Source organism: Nomascus leucogenys, chromosome 7b, assembly GCF_006542625.1.
Source record: "Nomascus leucogenys isolate Asia chromosome 7b, Asia_NLE_v1, whole genome shotgun sequence".
Lineage (NCBI taxonomy): Eukaryota > Metazoa > Chordata > Mammalia > Primates > Hylobatidae > Nomascus > Nomascus leucogenys.
Window position 1 is genome coordinate 16,550,849 of NC_044387.1, and position 16,693 is coordinate 16,567,541.

The window sequence follows — 16,693 nt, forward strand, 5'->3', positions numbered from 1 at the left end:
GCAGTGCACTTCCTCTGTCTCCCTCATTTGGTGTTTTTAAGGATTTTAACGAAAAAGCCATAGAGGCAGACAAGAAATGTCAGTCAGTAGAGTCAAAATAGAAACTCCCTTCATCACAGCGCTTTTTGGTTCCAAGTGCTGAAGCTCATCTTGACATCCTGTCACGGTGCAGGGCCACGTAACCAGAGATGCTGCCACCATCTGTGGGTGTTGCAGAAACTTCTCTGGGCTCTGAAAGCATTTCTGAAAACTCCTCTATCAATATGCCAAGGCTGTCAGCTGAGCTATCTGGTGATAGGAACAACGGGCCCTCATCAGTCCCTTTGCCCTCTTATCATTTGGTAATTATGTGTCTTTCAAATAGCTGCCTGTCTTATTCTTGCATATTTCTGTTGCCTGTGCAGTGCTGTTTCAGTGATGGCCTGGCCTCTGTGTGCCTCAGAAGTTGGAGCAGAATGATCCCCTTTGATCTTCACTCATGCACATGTGTGTATGGATATGTGTATTTCTCTTGCCTTTCCGGTTCAGGTCTATTCTGGGACTCAGCTATTGTACAGAAGAAAAAACAGTCACTGGAACTGGTATCAGAATTCCTGAACAGGAGACTTTCCTTTGCTACTCATTAGTCTTGTGACCTTAGACAATTCAGTTACCTTTTGGGAGTCTGTTTCATCATTATAAAATGAAAATAATAACATGTTCTTCCCAGTGCAATTGTGAGGATGAAATGAGGTGGAGGCAGGGGAAGCTAACTGTGTATGAATGTCGCATATACTCATTATAAATATTCTACTTCTCCACTGCTACCTGAAAAAATCACCTAACATTTAAATGATTTAAAACAGCACCAATTATTTTATTACCTCTCATGGTTTCTGTGGGTCAGAGATTTGAGAAGGACTTAGCTGAATGGTTCTGGTATGGGGTCCCTCATACAGGCGGCATTAGTGTGTGGCTGGAGCTGGAACAGTACAATGCTGGAAGAGTGGGTGCTGACCCAGCCTCCCTTTCTTTTAGACTCAGGTCCTCATGTGGTCTCTGCATGGGCTAGTTTGAGCTTCCTCACAGCGTGGCGGCTCTAGGCAGTCAGCTGCTTACATGGCAGCTAAAGGCTTTAAGTACAAGTATTCCCGTAAGCAAGACAGAAAGGAAGCACTTTCCATGACCTGGCCTCAGAAGCCACACAATGTCACATCTGCTGATAGTGTATTCTGTTAGTTGAAATGGTCACAAAAGCCCACTCAGCACATACCCATCTCTCAGTGAGAGTAACATCTAGGAATTTGTGGATGTACTTAAGAACTGCCACAATGGATATTGTTATTACGGAAAGTGAATGAATGTTATCCTCTGATGTCAGACCACTCCTTAAGGAAGTACCCATTTTTCCTTCTGCTCCTTGCTTTGAACTTCATTTCTCAGTAGTAATGTATTATTGTAATAACAGTTAATCAGTCCTTGAAATGTACCAGACATCATGCTAGAGCTTTACATAAAATATCTCATGTAATTCACACAACATACTTATCTTCATTTGAAAGATTAGAAAACTGCTAGGAAAGGTTTCATAATTATTTCAGGGTCACACAGCCAGAAAGAGGTAGAGCTTGGGATTAAACCTAGGCAGTTTGATTCTAGAACCTGTTCTTTGAACCATTGCACTGAAGCTCTGTGAATTAGAGCTTGTGGGACCCGGACTCTCATCAGCTGCTGAACCCAGATCCTTATTGTGTGCTTCACAGGGGCCTCACCTCTGCAGACTTTAGGGTTACCAGTCATTATATGGGGATCATCTTTCACCCTGGGGGCTTTAGCAGCCCCAGGAGGTAATCATTCCTCAGTGAGTTAAGGCAAAGATCTGTCTGTTCTTCTGAAAGAACCTGGAATGTTTTAAATTATTCTCCAGACTATGGATTTATTAGCTTAATGGGGCGTTTGCATTTTGTTGGAGGCAACATGTTTATAAAACTTGATGCTTCTCACCTGTATATTCTGGGTCCTAACTAACCTTACAGTATTTTGATGCACTTTTTCTTTCCTTTTTTGTTGTATCTTCATGGACTTTACATAATAACCCAGCAGTGAAGGGGTTTGCCAGCTATCTTTCCATATCCCACATTGCTGTTGGAGGATACTATCATAGCATTTAGACACACATTTCATTAGCTTCGTATGCCTTCTTTGGGGCTTCTTTAAGGATGTAAATCCACAAAAATAAAAATGTCTTCTTTAAATTTCAGGCCCTGAAATTGGGGGATGTTATAGCTGGAAGGAACCTGGTGGTAATGTCTTGTGCAGTGATTTTCAGGGCGCCTTAGCTACCCTCCCTGTATATATTAGTTATTTATTGCTACACAGCCAGGTACCCTCAAAACTTATCAACTTAAAATGTCAAGCATTTATTATCTCATACAGTTTCTGAAAATTAGGAATCTGGGAGCAGCTTGGTTGGGGATTATGACTCTCAACCTTTAAAGAGATTACAATTAAGATGACATCAGGGGTTGCAGTCATCTGAAGGCTTTACTGGGGCTGAAGATTCTGTATCCATATAGTTTACTGGCATGATTGGAGTTCTCATTTCCTTAGGACTGTTCAAGTGTTCTCATAACATAGCAGCTAGCTTTTCCCAGAGTAAGCAGTTTAAATGGAGTAGAAGTAAAAATCTACAACGACTTTTATAATCTAGCCTCGGATGTTGTATACCATTGCTTCCGTTGAATTCCATTGGTCATACAGCCCAGCTCTGTCACAGTATAGGAGAGGCTACACAGGGCATGAAAACCAGGGGGAAGGGATCTTTGGAGACAGTCTTGGAGGCTGGCTACCACACCATGGCCAAGGCAAGAGACCGTATCTGTGCCAGCCCCCTGTCTGTGCTGGCCTCAGAGTGGCCTTCTCTTGTTGCATATTCTGCTTTCTTGTAAAACTTATTTTAGAAATTGTGCCACTGCGAATAACAACAACAAATAAAGATGCAACTCTCTCATTTTAAAAATGATGAAAGAGTCTTGCCTAAGGTTACAAAGTTGCAGCCACAGCCCAGATGATGAGTCAGGTGTCTCAACTCCTCATTCCTGTGTCTTTTACCCTGTTATCTGGGGAGAGGTGACAGGCAGTGTCAGCATTTGACAGAACAGAGGGAATTGGGCACTTTGAAGACCTTCTTTTCAATGATGGGAAAAATACTATCCCAACCTTACTTGAAGGTCGAAGAAAGAGTGAGAGAAGAAGAAAAGAACTTGATGCCTGACATTCGAGGAAATTTTGGGCTCAGACCTTAAATGTAGAACCTTCAGCTTACAGTAAACTATAATTGTTATTATTATTGGCGATTGCCAATACATACCCATTACTTACAAGGTACCAGGCTCTAAGCCCTTTACGCGAGTCATCTCAGTTAATTTGCTCAACAGTTAGTTGACATGGGGCTGGGCATGGTGGCTCATGCCTGTAATCCCAGCACCTTAGGAGGCCAAAGTGGAAGGATTGCTTGAGCACAAGAGTTCAAGACCAGCCTGGGCAACATAGCAAGACCCCATCTCTCAAAAAAAAATACAAAATTTAGCTGGGCATGGTGGAGAACACCTGTAATCCCAGCTACTTGGGAAGCTGAGGTGAGAGGATCGCCTGAGCCCAGGAGTTTGAGGCTGCAGTGAGCCATGATTATGCCACTGCACTCCAGCCTGGGTGACAGAGCAAGACCCTGTCTCTAAAATAAATAGTTGACATGTTTGTTACTCCTCTTTATAGATGAGGAAACTGAGGTCCCAAGAGGTGGAGTTATGTCTTGAAATGTGGGGAAGAGTTTGATAGGTGAGGTGAAGGGTCAGAGCAATCTAGAATGAAGGCACATTCTAAAAGCAAGAAAGCTTGATGAGTCATCCAGCATGACCATAGCATGGCGCTACACTGATCATTGTTGAGTGATTGTCTGGCTAATGCGTGTGGACTTTTTGGACCAGGCCAGTCTTCCAGAGGCCCCCATGATGGATCAGTATTGGGCTGTTGTTAGATAACCCACCTACCCCAGACATGGTCTCCCTGTATTGATTACACTTCTCTTGACCCACCTCAAAATCGGTCTCATCCTTTAATGTTTTCTGTGTAAAATTTGGGTGTCTGATTTCTCAGGCGGCTATGCTCTTTATAGCACAAGAAAGTCAATCCTAAAGCAGGCTGGGATATGCAGGATAGAAAATCCTGGATGGTTCATTCATTCGTCATCCATTTATGTGCCTTGTCCATGGAGGGGACACCAAGAGACTCCTTGTTCTCACACCAGGCCCTGGAACGCATGTGGTCACACCTGTTCCCCCGCTGAGCCCTGAAGGCTTGGCTTACAAAGCCAGGAGGTGCATCTACTTCTGTTTTCTGCATAGTTGAAATAACTTTGTCTTTGCACCCATGGTTCAGCATTTAGATCAGTGGTGTCCCAAATCCTGGAGGTTTGTAACACGATTTGAGAGGGTACATTCGCCATATGTTTTAAAAATGTTAATAGGTACATACGTGTTTTATTGAGGCCATTACTGCGGGCTTAAAAGCAGGACCCTGAATTCAACCCATCACTTTGTGACGGACTAGCTGAGCTCTCGGACCTTGGGCAAGTTACTTAACCACTCTGTGTCTCACCTTCTTCAGCTTGAATTTAGGAAAAATCTGGATGTTAGGAAAATGCTGTATAGAAATTCTAAATCCCTTGTTTGACAGAGGCAGTGGCTGAGGATCTGAGAGGTTAGATAATTTGCCCCGAATCACTTAGCTGGCACAGCTGTGTCATACTGGACCCCTGTTGACTCCAGTAAGGACAACACCGTGTCCGAGAGGTTGAGGAAGAGACTCAGAGCCAGCGAAGGAGACAGGGTTTATGGAGAACTTACATACAGGGGTGGACCAGTGACCGCAGGCTGAACAGTAGAACTGCTACCATTTGTAAAAAGCATGCAGTTGATACCGTGTTTTCACTTAGCAGTCTCCACCTAGCAACCATCACTTAACCAAAAATAAAGGGCCTCGATCCCTTGTACAGTCTGCATTCCAGGGAACGGGCCAGGCATTCAGATTCCTCCATAGATAAGGAGTGAATCTCCACATTGGCCCCTCCGGGATTCTTTTTTTTTTTTTGGAGATGGTGTCTTGCTCTGTCACCCAGGCTAGAGTGCAGTGGCGCGATCCCGGCTCACTGCAGCCTCCACCTCCCGGGTTCAAGTGATTCTCCTGCCTCAGCTTCCCGAGTAGCTGGGATTACAGGTGCCCGCCACTGCGCCTGGCTAATTTTTGTATTTTTTTAGTAGAAACGGTTTCTCCATGTTGGCCAGGCTCGTCTGACCTGTGATCCACCCGCCTCAGCCTCCCAAAGTGCTGGGATTACAGGCGTGAGCCACCGCGCTTGGCCCGGGATTCTTAGCTCAGAACTCCAAACACACATCCTTCTTGGACCATAGGGTCGTTCTCAGGAATTGCCTAGGTTATTGCTGTCAGGTCTGTCTGCCATTACAAACTGGAACCAGCATCCAGCTCTCTGGATTTCCAGGGCTTTTTTATTATTATTATTATTTTTAAATTTTTTTTGCAGTAGAAGCCTGTACCCATTCTCATCTCTTTCCATTTTTTCTCACCCTGAAAGAGTAACAAATTCCAAGGCCTTGGGACATGTGGTGGTAGCTGAAAGAAGAACGCAGCCTTTCCTTGTCTTGTCCAAGTGAAGAAAAGTGGTGCTCTCTACTCGAGAGGAATTGGAAATAGATTATTTGCACACCCTTGTACTCTCTCAAAATAATCACAGTTAACATCTGTTGAGTTTTTACTATAGAGTCTTTTCCAAGTGCTTCTGCTAGAGCAATGGTTCTCAAAGTGTGGTCCCTGGGCCGGCAGCAGCAGCGTCGCCTGGATGCAGACTATTCTCAGGCTCCACTCCAGAGATCCTGGATCAGAAACTGGGGAGGAGCCCGCACTCTGTTTTAACAAGCCCTTCCAGGTGATTCTCATGCATACTGGAGTTGGAGAGCCACGTACTCCATGTCCTTAACAAGCCCTTTAAGATTATGTCCCCCATTATACAGATGATGAAGTCAGAGCAGGAGGACTCTGAACAGTGTCTTGTGCTGTTTATTCATTCAGGAAACATTAATAAGCATTGATTTGTTAGGGGCACTTTCTTGCACTCATTTGTTTGATCCTCACACAACCCAATCGGTAGCTATTTTTATCTCCATTTTACGGATGCGGCGAGTGAAGCTCAGGGACACTAAATAACTCTTCCAAGGTCACACGGCCACTTAGCTTTAGGTTGTAGCTCCAATCGAGGTCTCTCTACTCTTGTTGCAGGATTTTCACACTACATTACCCCTGTCTGTGACCCTCACTGCTGCCTGTCTGACCCCAGCTGTTTGCTTCTCCCCAGCTGTCAGAGCATCTGTCCTCTGGGAGGTCTTGCCTATCCCCCTCAACCCCACCAAAAATCTGCAGCTGCCATCCAGAATCTGGGCTGAGCCTGTCTTTCCATAGCACACCTGATGCCCAAGTTAAAATGGGTTTCGCCTGTCACTCCCTCAGTCTCTCTGATAGGAGATGCTTAACTGAATCGTGCCCCCAGGCAGAATGGCCTGAAGGGAGCACCAGGCCCTGTGGGCAAGAGAAGCAGGGCTGACAGGGTGTTGAAGACTTCTACCAGGGCCACAGCTTGCCTGGCATCCCTTAGTTTGGTGTGAATTTCTTTTGGGATGTTGATTTTTTTCCCCATATTTATCTGTGAAAAACTGCCCCCTGGGGATTCTTTCCTGCTGGGAGGCAGAGCATGGAGAACTTTTATTTTTCAGGTTTTTATGGAGCCTGGCAAGCACAGTCACAAGTTCAGGCTGGCCCTGATATCACCGGTTGCTCTTGTGTGGTCACTGAAATGCCTTCTCCTCCAAGATGCTCTCTCTGCATTGTCTCTTATCTGGGTGATGCTGGCCACTCTGGGATGCAAAGACACTGAGCTCGCCATCGTAGGAGCCCTCTCATTCTCCTGTGGGATCTCCTGGTTAGCTATCGCATTGCCTCCGCACCTGGCTTTGGGGAATGGGGATTGCCTTAAAATTTACCTTTATTTCCTCCAAGCCCAGAAGAGTCCTGGAACACTGGCAACTCTAAAAACATCGATGTTATGAATCTTTTCTGCAAGTTGTAAGACAAAGGTCATCCCTTGACCCCAGTGGGGTCAGGAATGAACCCAGTTCACCTTTCTGCACTACCTTACCTGCATCATCAAGTACAGCCTGCAAGATTCAAAGTATGCTGGGCACCATGTCTAGGATGACAGTTAATTAGTGGAAGCCTTAGCGTTGCCTTAGAAAGAGCTTTTATGGTTCATTACTCAAGAGGTTTGTAAAGCTTTTAAAAAGTATAAATGAAATGTATAAATTCTCAAGTTTCTTACATTGGTGCCATTTCCTTTAGGAATCAGCAAGTATCTATGAATGCCTAAAAGTCTTCTGTGCTTTCTTTCCAGCCAACAGGACAAGTGAGATGCTGAGGAAAGGTCCTCAGTGTTGGTCAGGTCCTGGCAGGTTACAGCTTGCATGCTCAGGGGCTGAAATGATTCCAGGAGGGGCCAAGAGGTGTGGGCAGGGCTGAGGGGAGGTAACACAGAGGCAGGAAGGTGTTAAGAAACCCAGCAAGTACTAGAACTGTGGGATTGGGCCCCTGACAGGAGCCAGGGAAATCTGACCTCTGAGACTCCCACTGGTGCCTCCCAATGACCAAACTCAACCCGAAATCAGAGGCAAAAGGAGCCCACTTAACTTGGTCTATAAAGGTCAGACTCGGCCAGGCACAGTGGCTCATGCCTGTAATCCCAGCACTTTGGGAGGCCGAGGTGGGCAGATCACATGAGGCCAGGAGTTCAAGACCAGCCTGGGCAACATGGCCAAACCCCATCTCTACTAAAAATACAAAAATTAGCTGGGCATGATGGTGGCATGCCTGTAGTCCCAGCTACTTGAGAAGCTGAGGCAAGAGAATCACTTGAACCTGGGACACAGAGGTTGGAGAAAGCTGAGATCATACCACTGCATTCCAGCCTAGGTGATAGATCGAGGCTCGGTCTCAAAAAAACAAGCAAACAAAAGGCCAGACTCTCCAGACACAGGACAATTAGGAGAAGGGTAGAGAGAGTTGGAGGGGCAAACGAGAACATCATTCCATCCTCCATCTGGAATTTGTGATAGAGAAACATGAGTGTTACGTCTATACAGTCACGTGTTGCATAATGACATATCTGTCAGCAGTGGACTGCATATACCACACTGCTCCCATCAGATCATAATGGAGCTAAAAATTCCTATTGCCTAGTGACATCATAGCCATCTTAACATCATGTGCAATACATCACTCATGTGTTTGGTGATGTTGGTGTGAACAAACCTACTGCACTGCAATTTGTATAAAACTATAGTGCAATTATGTACCGTACATAATAATACTAGATAAAAAATGTCTGTGTTACCAGTGTATGTATTTATCATACTATCATTATTTTAGTGTATTCCTTCTACTTTTTTTTTTAAGTTAACTATAAAACAGCCTCAGACAGGTCCTTCAGGAGATATTTAAGAAGGCATTTGCTGGCCGGGCGTGGTGGCTCACGCCTGTAATCCCAGCACTTTGGAAGGCCGAGGTGGGTGGATCACGAGGTCAGGAGATCGAGACCACGGTGAAACCCCGTCTCTACTAAAAATACAAAAAAAAATTAGCCGGGCGTGGTGGCGGGCGCCTGTAGTCCCAGCTACTCAGGAGGCTGAGGCAGGAAAATGGCATGAACCTGGGAGGCGGAGCTTGCAGTGAGCCGAGATCGCACCACTGCACTCCAGCCTGGGTGACAGAGCAAGACTCTGTCTCAAAAAAAAAAAAAGAAGGCATTGCTATCACAGGAGATGACAGCTCCGTGTGTGTTAATGCCCCTGAAGACCTTCCAGTGGGACAAGATAAGGAGGTGGAAGACAGTGATATTGATGATTCTGACTCCATGTAGGCCTAGGCTAAGGTGTGTGTTTGTGTCTTAGTTTTTAACAAAAAAGTTTTAAAAGTTAATAATTTTTAAAATAGAAAAATACTTAGAGAATAAGAATATAAAGAAAAAGTATTTTCATACAGCTGTACAATGTGTTTGTGTTTCAAACTATGTGTTGTTATAAAAGAATCAAAAAGTTAAGAGCCAGGCACAGTGGTGTGCACTTATAGTCCCAGCTACTCTGGAAGCTGAGACGGGAAGATTGCTTGAGCCCAGGAGTTCGAGGCTGTCGTGTGCTGTGATCATGTCTGTGGATAACCACTGTACTCTAACCTGGACAATATAGCAAGACCCCATCTCTTTAAAAAAAAGAGATAGTTGGTTGGGCGCAGTGGTTCACGCCTGTAATCCCAGCACTTTGGGAGGCTGAGGTGGGTGGATCACGAGATCAGGAGATCGAGACCATCCTGGCCAACACGGTGAAACCCCGTCTGTAGTAAAAATACAAAAAAATTAGCCGGGCGTGGTGGCAGGTGCCTGTAGTCCCAGCTACTTGGGAGGCTGAGGCAGGAGAATCGTTTGAACCTGAGAGGCAGAAGTTGCAGTGAGCCGAGATCACACCACTGCACTCCAGCCTGGGCAACAGAGTGAGACTCCATCTCAAAAAAAAAAAAAAAAAAAAGAGAGATAGTTAAACTAATTGTTACATTTGTAAAGGAAAAAAAGTTCCAGTAAGCTGTTTAATTTATTATTGAAGACAAATATTTTTTATCAATTTAGTATAGTCTAAGTGTCTATGTTTATAAACTAAGTGTACACAGTAGTGTACCATAATATCCTAGGTCTTCACATGCTTTGACCACTCACTCACTCACTCACTCACCCACCCAGAGCTACTTCCATTTCTGTGAACTGTAATCATGATGAGTACCCTAGACAGGTGTACCATTTTTTTCTCATATTATATTTTTACTGTACCTTTTCTATGTTAAGAGATAGAAATACTCACCATCGTGTTACAGTTGTCTACAGGATTCAGTGTGGTATCATGTATACAGGTTTGTAGCCTAGAAGCAGTAGACTCTACTATATAGCCTGTGTGTGTTGTAGGCTATACCATCTAGGGTTGTGTAAGTGGACTCTAAAGTTGCTCGGAAGACAAAGTCACCTGACGATGATAGGCTACTCAGAAGTTATCTGTGTTGTTAAGCAAAGCATGACTGTAATTGCAGGTATAGACAGGAAGGCCTAGTATAAGGACTAGTGGTCACTGATTCTGACATTCAGATCCCACCCTTTGGTTTGTTTGTTTGTTTTTTGGTTTTTGGTTTTTTAGGGGGCTTTTTTGAGACAGAGTTTTGCTCTTGTTGCCCAAGCTGGAGTGCAGTAGCGAGATCTCGCATAACTGCAACCTCCACCTCCCAGGTTCAAGCGATTCTCCTGCCTCAGCCTCCTGAGTAGCTGGGATTATAGGCACGTGCCACCACGCCCGGCTAATTTTTTGTATTTTTAGTAGAAACAGGGTTTCACCATGTTAGCCAGGCTGGTCTCGAACTCCTGACCTCGGGTGATCCGCCCGCCTCGGCCTCCCAAAGTGCTGGGATTACAGGCATGAGTCACCGCACCCAACAAAATTAGCCTGCAGTGATGGTGTGTGCCACCATGTCGGCCAGGCTGTTCTTGAACTCTTGACCTCAGATGATCCGCCCACTTTGGCCTCCCAAAGTGAGCCACAGGCATGAGCCAAGACCCCACCCTTTGAGAGGAGGGATATTGAGTAGTTGTGACCATTTTTAATCTACCACACCAAGAAACTTAAAAACTGAATTTAATAGCTTCAAGCCCTAAAGTCACATGACAAAACCATTTTTGTGACCCCATTCTTTCAAGGATCATTTATCTTTCTCCCTCCCGTCCCCATTCCTACTCCAACCCCTGCCCCACTCATGGTTCACTTCTGTAACCCCAAATTTTGGACCACCCAAAACTCCTCTAAGAGCATAGTTGATGCCACTCTGATTTTCTGCTTTCCCGGGGAGCAGGGCCCTGCTGCTACGCCTCCAGATGATGCATTTATTCATGGTGGCAGGTGTATTCGATGAAACTAAAGAGATTGGAAAATTATGTAAAATGTTTGAGTATGTGCATGCTTGTGCTTACATTTAATGGGCCCATTTTAAAAAGTCCCTGAACCCTGAAGCCAAGACAAAGTTTGATATCTCTGAGGCTGTATGTTTAAATATTTGCGATTCCAAAGAGCCTGATTCAGCGTGTTTTTCCCCATTCTCATCCCCTTCCCAGTTGTGTCTTCCATGTGCAGGCGTTTTCCTATTCATTTCTCTCATGATTGAAATGGTGACAGTTACATCTGCATTATAATCTTTCATCCTGAGTCTTTTACAGATATCATCCAGAGATAAGCAATGGTGTCTTTCTTTTACAGGTGGAGAAATTAAAATATGCGTAAATTAGCCTGAAAAAAAGGTACCAGAAAACCCAGAGGGATCTGACATCACTTCATTTTGCTTCATTTTGCTCCCTCATCCCTCATCCAGGGTTTTCTAACAGCAGTGCTCTTGACCTTTGGGGCAGGATAGGTCTTTGTTTTGGGGCTGTCTTGTGCATTGTGGGATGCTGAGCAGCATCCCTGGCCTCTACTCACAGATGCCAGTAGCATCCCCCTGCCCCCCATCCCAGACCCACCAAGTAGTGACAGCCAAGACTGTCTCTAGGCATTGCAGATGTCCTAAGGGTTGGAGGACAGGGAGGTGAATATGTCCCTGGTTGAGAACTACTGCCTTCCAGTAGAGCATTTGAAGATCCTGGGCATCAGAGACTGAATTATTGGTCTGAGGGACGCAGGGCCTGGGGCACAGAGTATATCTTAAAAATCTTTCAGGTGTTTCTGATGTACCACCAGGGTTAAGAATCTGTTCCAGGCAGGGTGCGATGGCTTATGCCTGTAATCCCAGCACTTTGGGAGGCCAAGGTGAGTGGATCACTTGAGGTCAAGAGTTTGAGACCAGCCTGAGCAACATGGTAAAAACCCAGCTCTACTAAAAATACAAAAATTACCTGGGTGTAGTGGTGGGTGCTTGTAATCCTAGCTACTCAGAAGGCCGAGGCAGGAGAATCACTTGAACCTGGGGGGCAGAGGTTGCAGTGCGCTGAGATTGCACCACTTCATTCCAGCCTGGGTGACAGAGTGAGACTCTGTCTCAAAAAAAAAAAAAAAAAAAAAGCAAAAACAATCTGTTCCAGAATTCAAATCCCAATTCTCTAAGCCTGAGTTCCCTGGCTTAGATAATACTGTACCTGTCTCATACAACTGTGAGCCTGAAATCTGGTAATATTAAGCACAGTGCCTGGAATGTCATCATTTGCTCACTACATACTAGCTTTCATGATGCTTCTCATTCCTGTCTTGCATCTCCCCTCCTCTTTCTTCTTGGGAGCAGGTATAAGAGCAGAGGTTGAGACCATAGCACCCATCTGGGTTGGGGATTTGCATTTTGAGTGTGGGGGTAGGGTGCATACGGGAGCTGAGAGCAGAGTGGGGTGATGATTCAGATGAGCCCTGCTGGGGGCCGGCATGGAGCCTGAGAGTCCTACTCATGTGGCAAGCCCGTAATTGTGGGATTTCTGAGAAAATTAGATTCTATATGAAGCCAAGGTCAAGTTTCTCGTATTGGGAATAGGTGTCCAAGGTGGGGTGAAGGTCATTGGGGCTAAATGGGTCATGGATGTGGATTTGAGGGTGTGGGATGGTTCATCCCTGATGGCTGAGCCTCCCGTGCTGATGCAAGAAAGTGAGGTGATGAAGGAGGCCTGGGAACCAGAGGACATTGTCACATCACCCTGCATGGGATGGACCCAGATATCAGAACTGCATTTTGACATGGCTGGTTGGGATAACAAGGTGTCTGGAAGCCCATGTCATGGGAGCAAGGGCTGTAAGGAGTTCTGGAAAAGAAAAGGCATCTCTCAGGTGCCCTCCTTTAATGGAAGTATCGAGTGCTGGAGGAAACGTCATTGTTCTGCAATACGTCCAGGACAGAATGCAGCTGGAGTGGGTGTTAAGAGGCAGGTTTCCATTCAAGGAAGGCCGTGCTTCAGTAGAAAGGACAAAATCCGGAAGTGTGGACTCTCCATTCTTCCCGAGGCTGGATAATGATGTCCTGTCGGGGATGCCCTAGAGTGGTGCTTTCCGATCTTTTTCAAGTTGTGCCACACATAGAAAATGATAACTGCTATGATGCAGGAGGAAAATAGAAAAGTTGCCTGAGGATGCCGGCCCCGCCCAGTAGCTTAGAGGGCATAAACAGAGGAGTATATTTGTCACCTGTAATTCAATCATGGCACACTAAGGTGCCTGGGCACTCTATTTGGGAAGCCCAGCTCTGGAGGACCTTTTCTGGTGTCATTGGAATGTAGTGTGGTGGGCAGCATATTCCCCTCTTGGCATTGTTCCCTCACTCCTTAGCACCATCCTGCAAGACACATGTCATGACGCTTAAGTGGCAGTGAGTTAGTGGACCCTGCAGCTCTCCCAGGGTCACACTGAGTTCAAGGATTCATGTCTGAGGCCCATACTCCTTGCTACTTAGTTGAGATAACCCCTTGGGTTCCCTTCAATTCTGCCAGTCTTCCGTTCTTTGAACTGTATCCCAGATGGGGTGCGGAGGTGTTCATGTGTCCCCTTTGGCCCTTTTATTAGGTTGACCCTAACCCAACACATCTTGTGGGAACATTTCACAAACTCTCTGAGCCATAACTTCTTAGTCTGAGATCCCTGATTGTTGGTTCATACTTTCAAGATGTATTTCTTTCCTCTCCGTTTAACCAGTCGTCATTGTCGCTCAGCTTGGGGACAGGAGACTCACTGTTCGGCTATTTGAGCCAATCACCATCTCTCTTGTCCCCAAAATGTAATTGGAAGGAGCCTTAATGGTTTCCAAATGATAATAGCTCCATAAGCCGATTAAAAAGGCCTTAATAAAACTGTCTTGAGTTATTTTCCACAGCTGCAGACAGTGTCCTTTGTTTTCTAATGATGCCAACAAGAAATCAGGGCGATTTTTCTTTCTAGTGTGATCTGAAGCACCAGGAAGGCCTTCTTCCGTCTGTCTGACTGCTCACCCCGTCTTCTTTTCTTCCTAGACAATCCACGTTGCTATTGTCTGCGCCGGATACAATGCCAGCCGGGATGTCGTCACCCTGGTCAAATCTGTCCTGTTCCATAGGTAAGAACAACTTCTGTGCTGTGTGGGCTGAGGTCTGTCACTGCCTGCCTGTGTATTTCCTTGGGGAAGGGTTAAATAAGAGCAAAATTTCTCATCAATCATTCTAGCTGCCATAAAAATGTAATTTTTGTCTGAAACCCTGAGGAGATGATTGTGTTAACAATGTTTAATGACAGCGATTAGGTGCTGTCTTGCCATGTTTAGAATTGTAACTCTCAGACCTAATGCTGCAGTCTTAAAGGACACCTCAAATCTGATGCTTCAGTCTCTCTATCGGCTTCCCCTGCCTGGCATTAACCAGATCTCAGTTGTTATACATCCTTGTCGGTAGGTTGTGTTATGGATTGAGTTATGTCCACCACAATTCTTATGTTGAGGCCCACATTCCTGGTACCTGAGAATATGACTGTATTTGGAGATAGGGTCTTTAATTAGATTAAAATGGGGTCATTAGAGTAGGCCCTAATCTAATATGACAGATGTCCTTTAAAAAAAAGGAGATTAGGATACAGACATGTGCCAAACACAGACCATGTGAACATACATTGAGAGGGAGGCCATCTGCAAGTCAAGGGAGCAACCTCAAAAGATCTTGGACTTCTAGCCTCATAGACGGTGGGAAAATAAATGTCTCTTGTTTTATCCACCTAGTTCGTGGTGTTTTCTTATAGACAGGTTGCTTCCTCTATTCTGGTGTGGGCTGTCCCACTTTTGGGCATTTCTGACTGTAAAAAAGTCCTGCCTTAATTAAACTATTTCCCAACCTGCGGATGATCTCCATTGACTCTCATGGACCCCCCATGGGAACCATCATCCTAAGGATTGTTGCTTCTTCTACCTGGAAGTGATAATGCCTCTGGATGCTCATCGCTTCTGCATGTGACACTTCCAGCACTGGCTTCTGCTTTCTCATAGAACTTTTCTTCTGTTCCTCACTATTTTGTTTGGCATCTAGACATACCCAGGGTCCTATCCAGAATGGCGTTCACGGTTCCAGCCAGTGCCCTTGGCCCGGCTTTAACACTCTTGCCAAGGGTTTGGATGAAGCCTATGCACAGCTGTAGCCAACAACATGGAAACCTATTGGGTGGATGAGTCAGGATCCAGGAGGCTCTCCATAGTAGGAACAGTGGTGAAAAGTTTACAGAGGTCAACTGAACAGAGATCAGTGTAAAATGCTGCACCTGAATCTGTCAGTGGCATAAACAAAGATGGGAGCCATGGTGGGCTTCAAGACTTACCAACCCTGCAAGGAACTGGGATTCATCATTGGTTCTACCTTCTCTCTCTCTTCTAACAAGCCCATCTGCAGTCAGTGCTTTGCGATTCTCCCTCTGAGATAGTTTTCACTTTCTCCCCATTCTCTCCATCCCCACCGCAACTGATGTCATTCAGGGCCACCTATCCTCTCACCTTCATGTGGCCTTCCTGCCTCCCCAGTTTCTACTCTTCAGATCATCTGCTGTGATTCCAGAATGACATTTCAAACAGGCACATCTGATTTCTCAAAATCTTTTAGCGGCTTCTCTTTGTCAAGGGGTGGAAATCAAACCCTTTTACCATGGCACAAAGACCAGGCTGATCCCCATAGTGCTTTCTGTCTCCTCTTTTTGCTTTGACTTCGCACTCCAGCAGCTCTGACCTGCTTGTAGCTCCCCAGCGCCCCTGTAGCGTGTCCGGCCTGTTGTGTCTCGTTATGCTGCCCTGTCTACCCATTTCTCCCTCCTTCTCCATTTCCTCCCACCCTCACCTTGGCAAACTCCCTCTTAACCTTTAAGACTTTACATAAGCATCCTTTCTAACAGGAAGCCAACCTTCTGCCTGGGTCGGGGTTTCTCGTCTACCAGTCCACAATACCCTGTGCGTCTTTCCATCATTAGATTTATTACATTATATTTTATATATCTATTCATGACAGGTCTGCTGTAGCAGAATGTGGGCTTTCTGGAAGACAGAACCCATGCCGTCATTTTCTGTGTCCCTAGTATCTTAGCAAAGTAGCTGACACGTATTACATGCTCAATAAATGTTTACTTATTTGACAAGTCAATCTGGGGGAGTTCATTAATAAAGAACGTGAAGATATGTATTCAATCAGTTAATTAATATATCCAGCCCAGACTTAGTTCAGTTCCACATTCATGACACTATATTGCTGACTGATTGTTAGCAGGTCATTTTACCTTATTTTTATTTTTATTTTTTTTGAGATGGAGTTTCGCTCTTGTCGCCAAGGCTAGAGTGCAGTGGCGTGATCTTGGCTCACTGCAACCTCCGCCTCCTGGATTCCAGCAATTCTCCTGTCTCAGCCGGCCAAGTAGCTGGGATTAGGCACCCGCCCCCACACCCAGCTAATTTTTGTATTTTTAGTAGAGACGGGGTTTCTCCATGTTGGCCAGGCTGGTCCCGAACTCCTGACCTCAGGTGATCCACCCACCTCAGCCTCCCAAAGTGC

General features: G+C 45.5%; 1 protein-coding gene across 2 annotated transcripts in view; it reads left to right on the forward strand.

Annotated features, from left to right (window-relative positions):
* LARGE1 (LARGE xylosyl- and glucuronyltransferase 1) overlaps positions 1–16,693 on the forward strand; it is a 645,394-nt gene that overhangs the window by 281,016 nt on the left and 347,685 nt on the right. For both annotated transcript variants that reach the window (XM_030815681.1, XM_030815680.1), the window contains exon 4: positions 14,156–14,238. In XM_030815681.1, the coding sequence (XP_030671541.1) occupies positions 14,156–14,238 (83 nt within the window). The remainder of the gene's footprint in view (positions 1–14,155; positions 14,239–16,693) is intronic.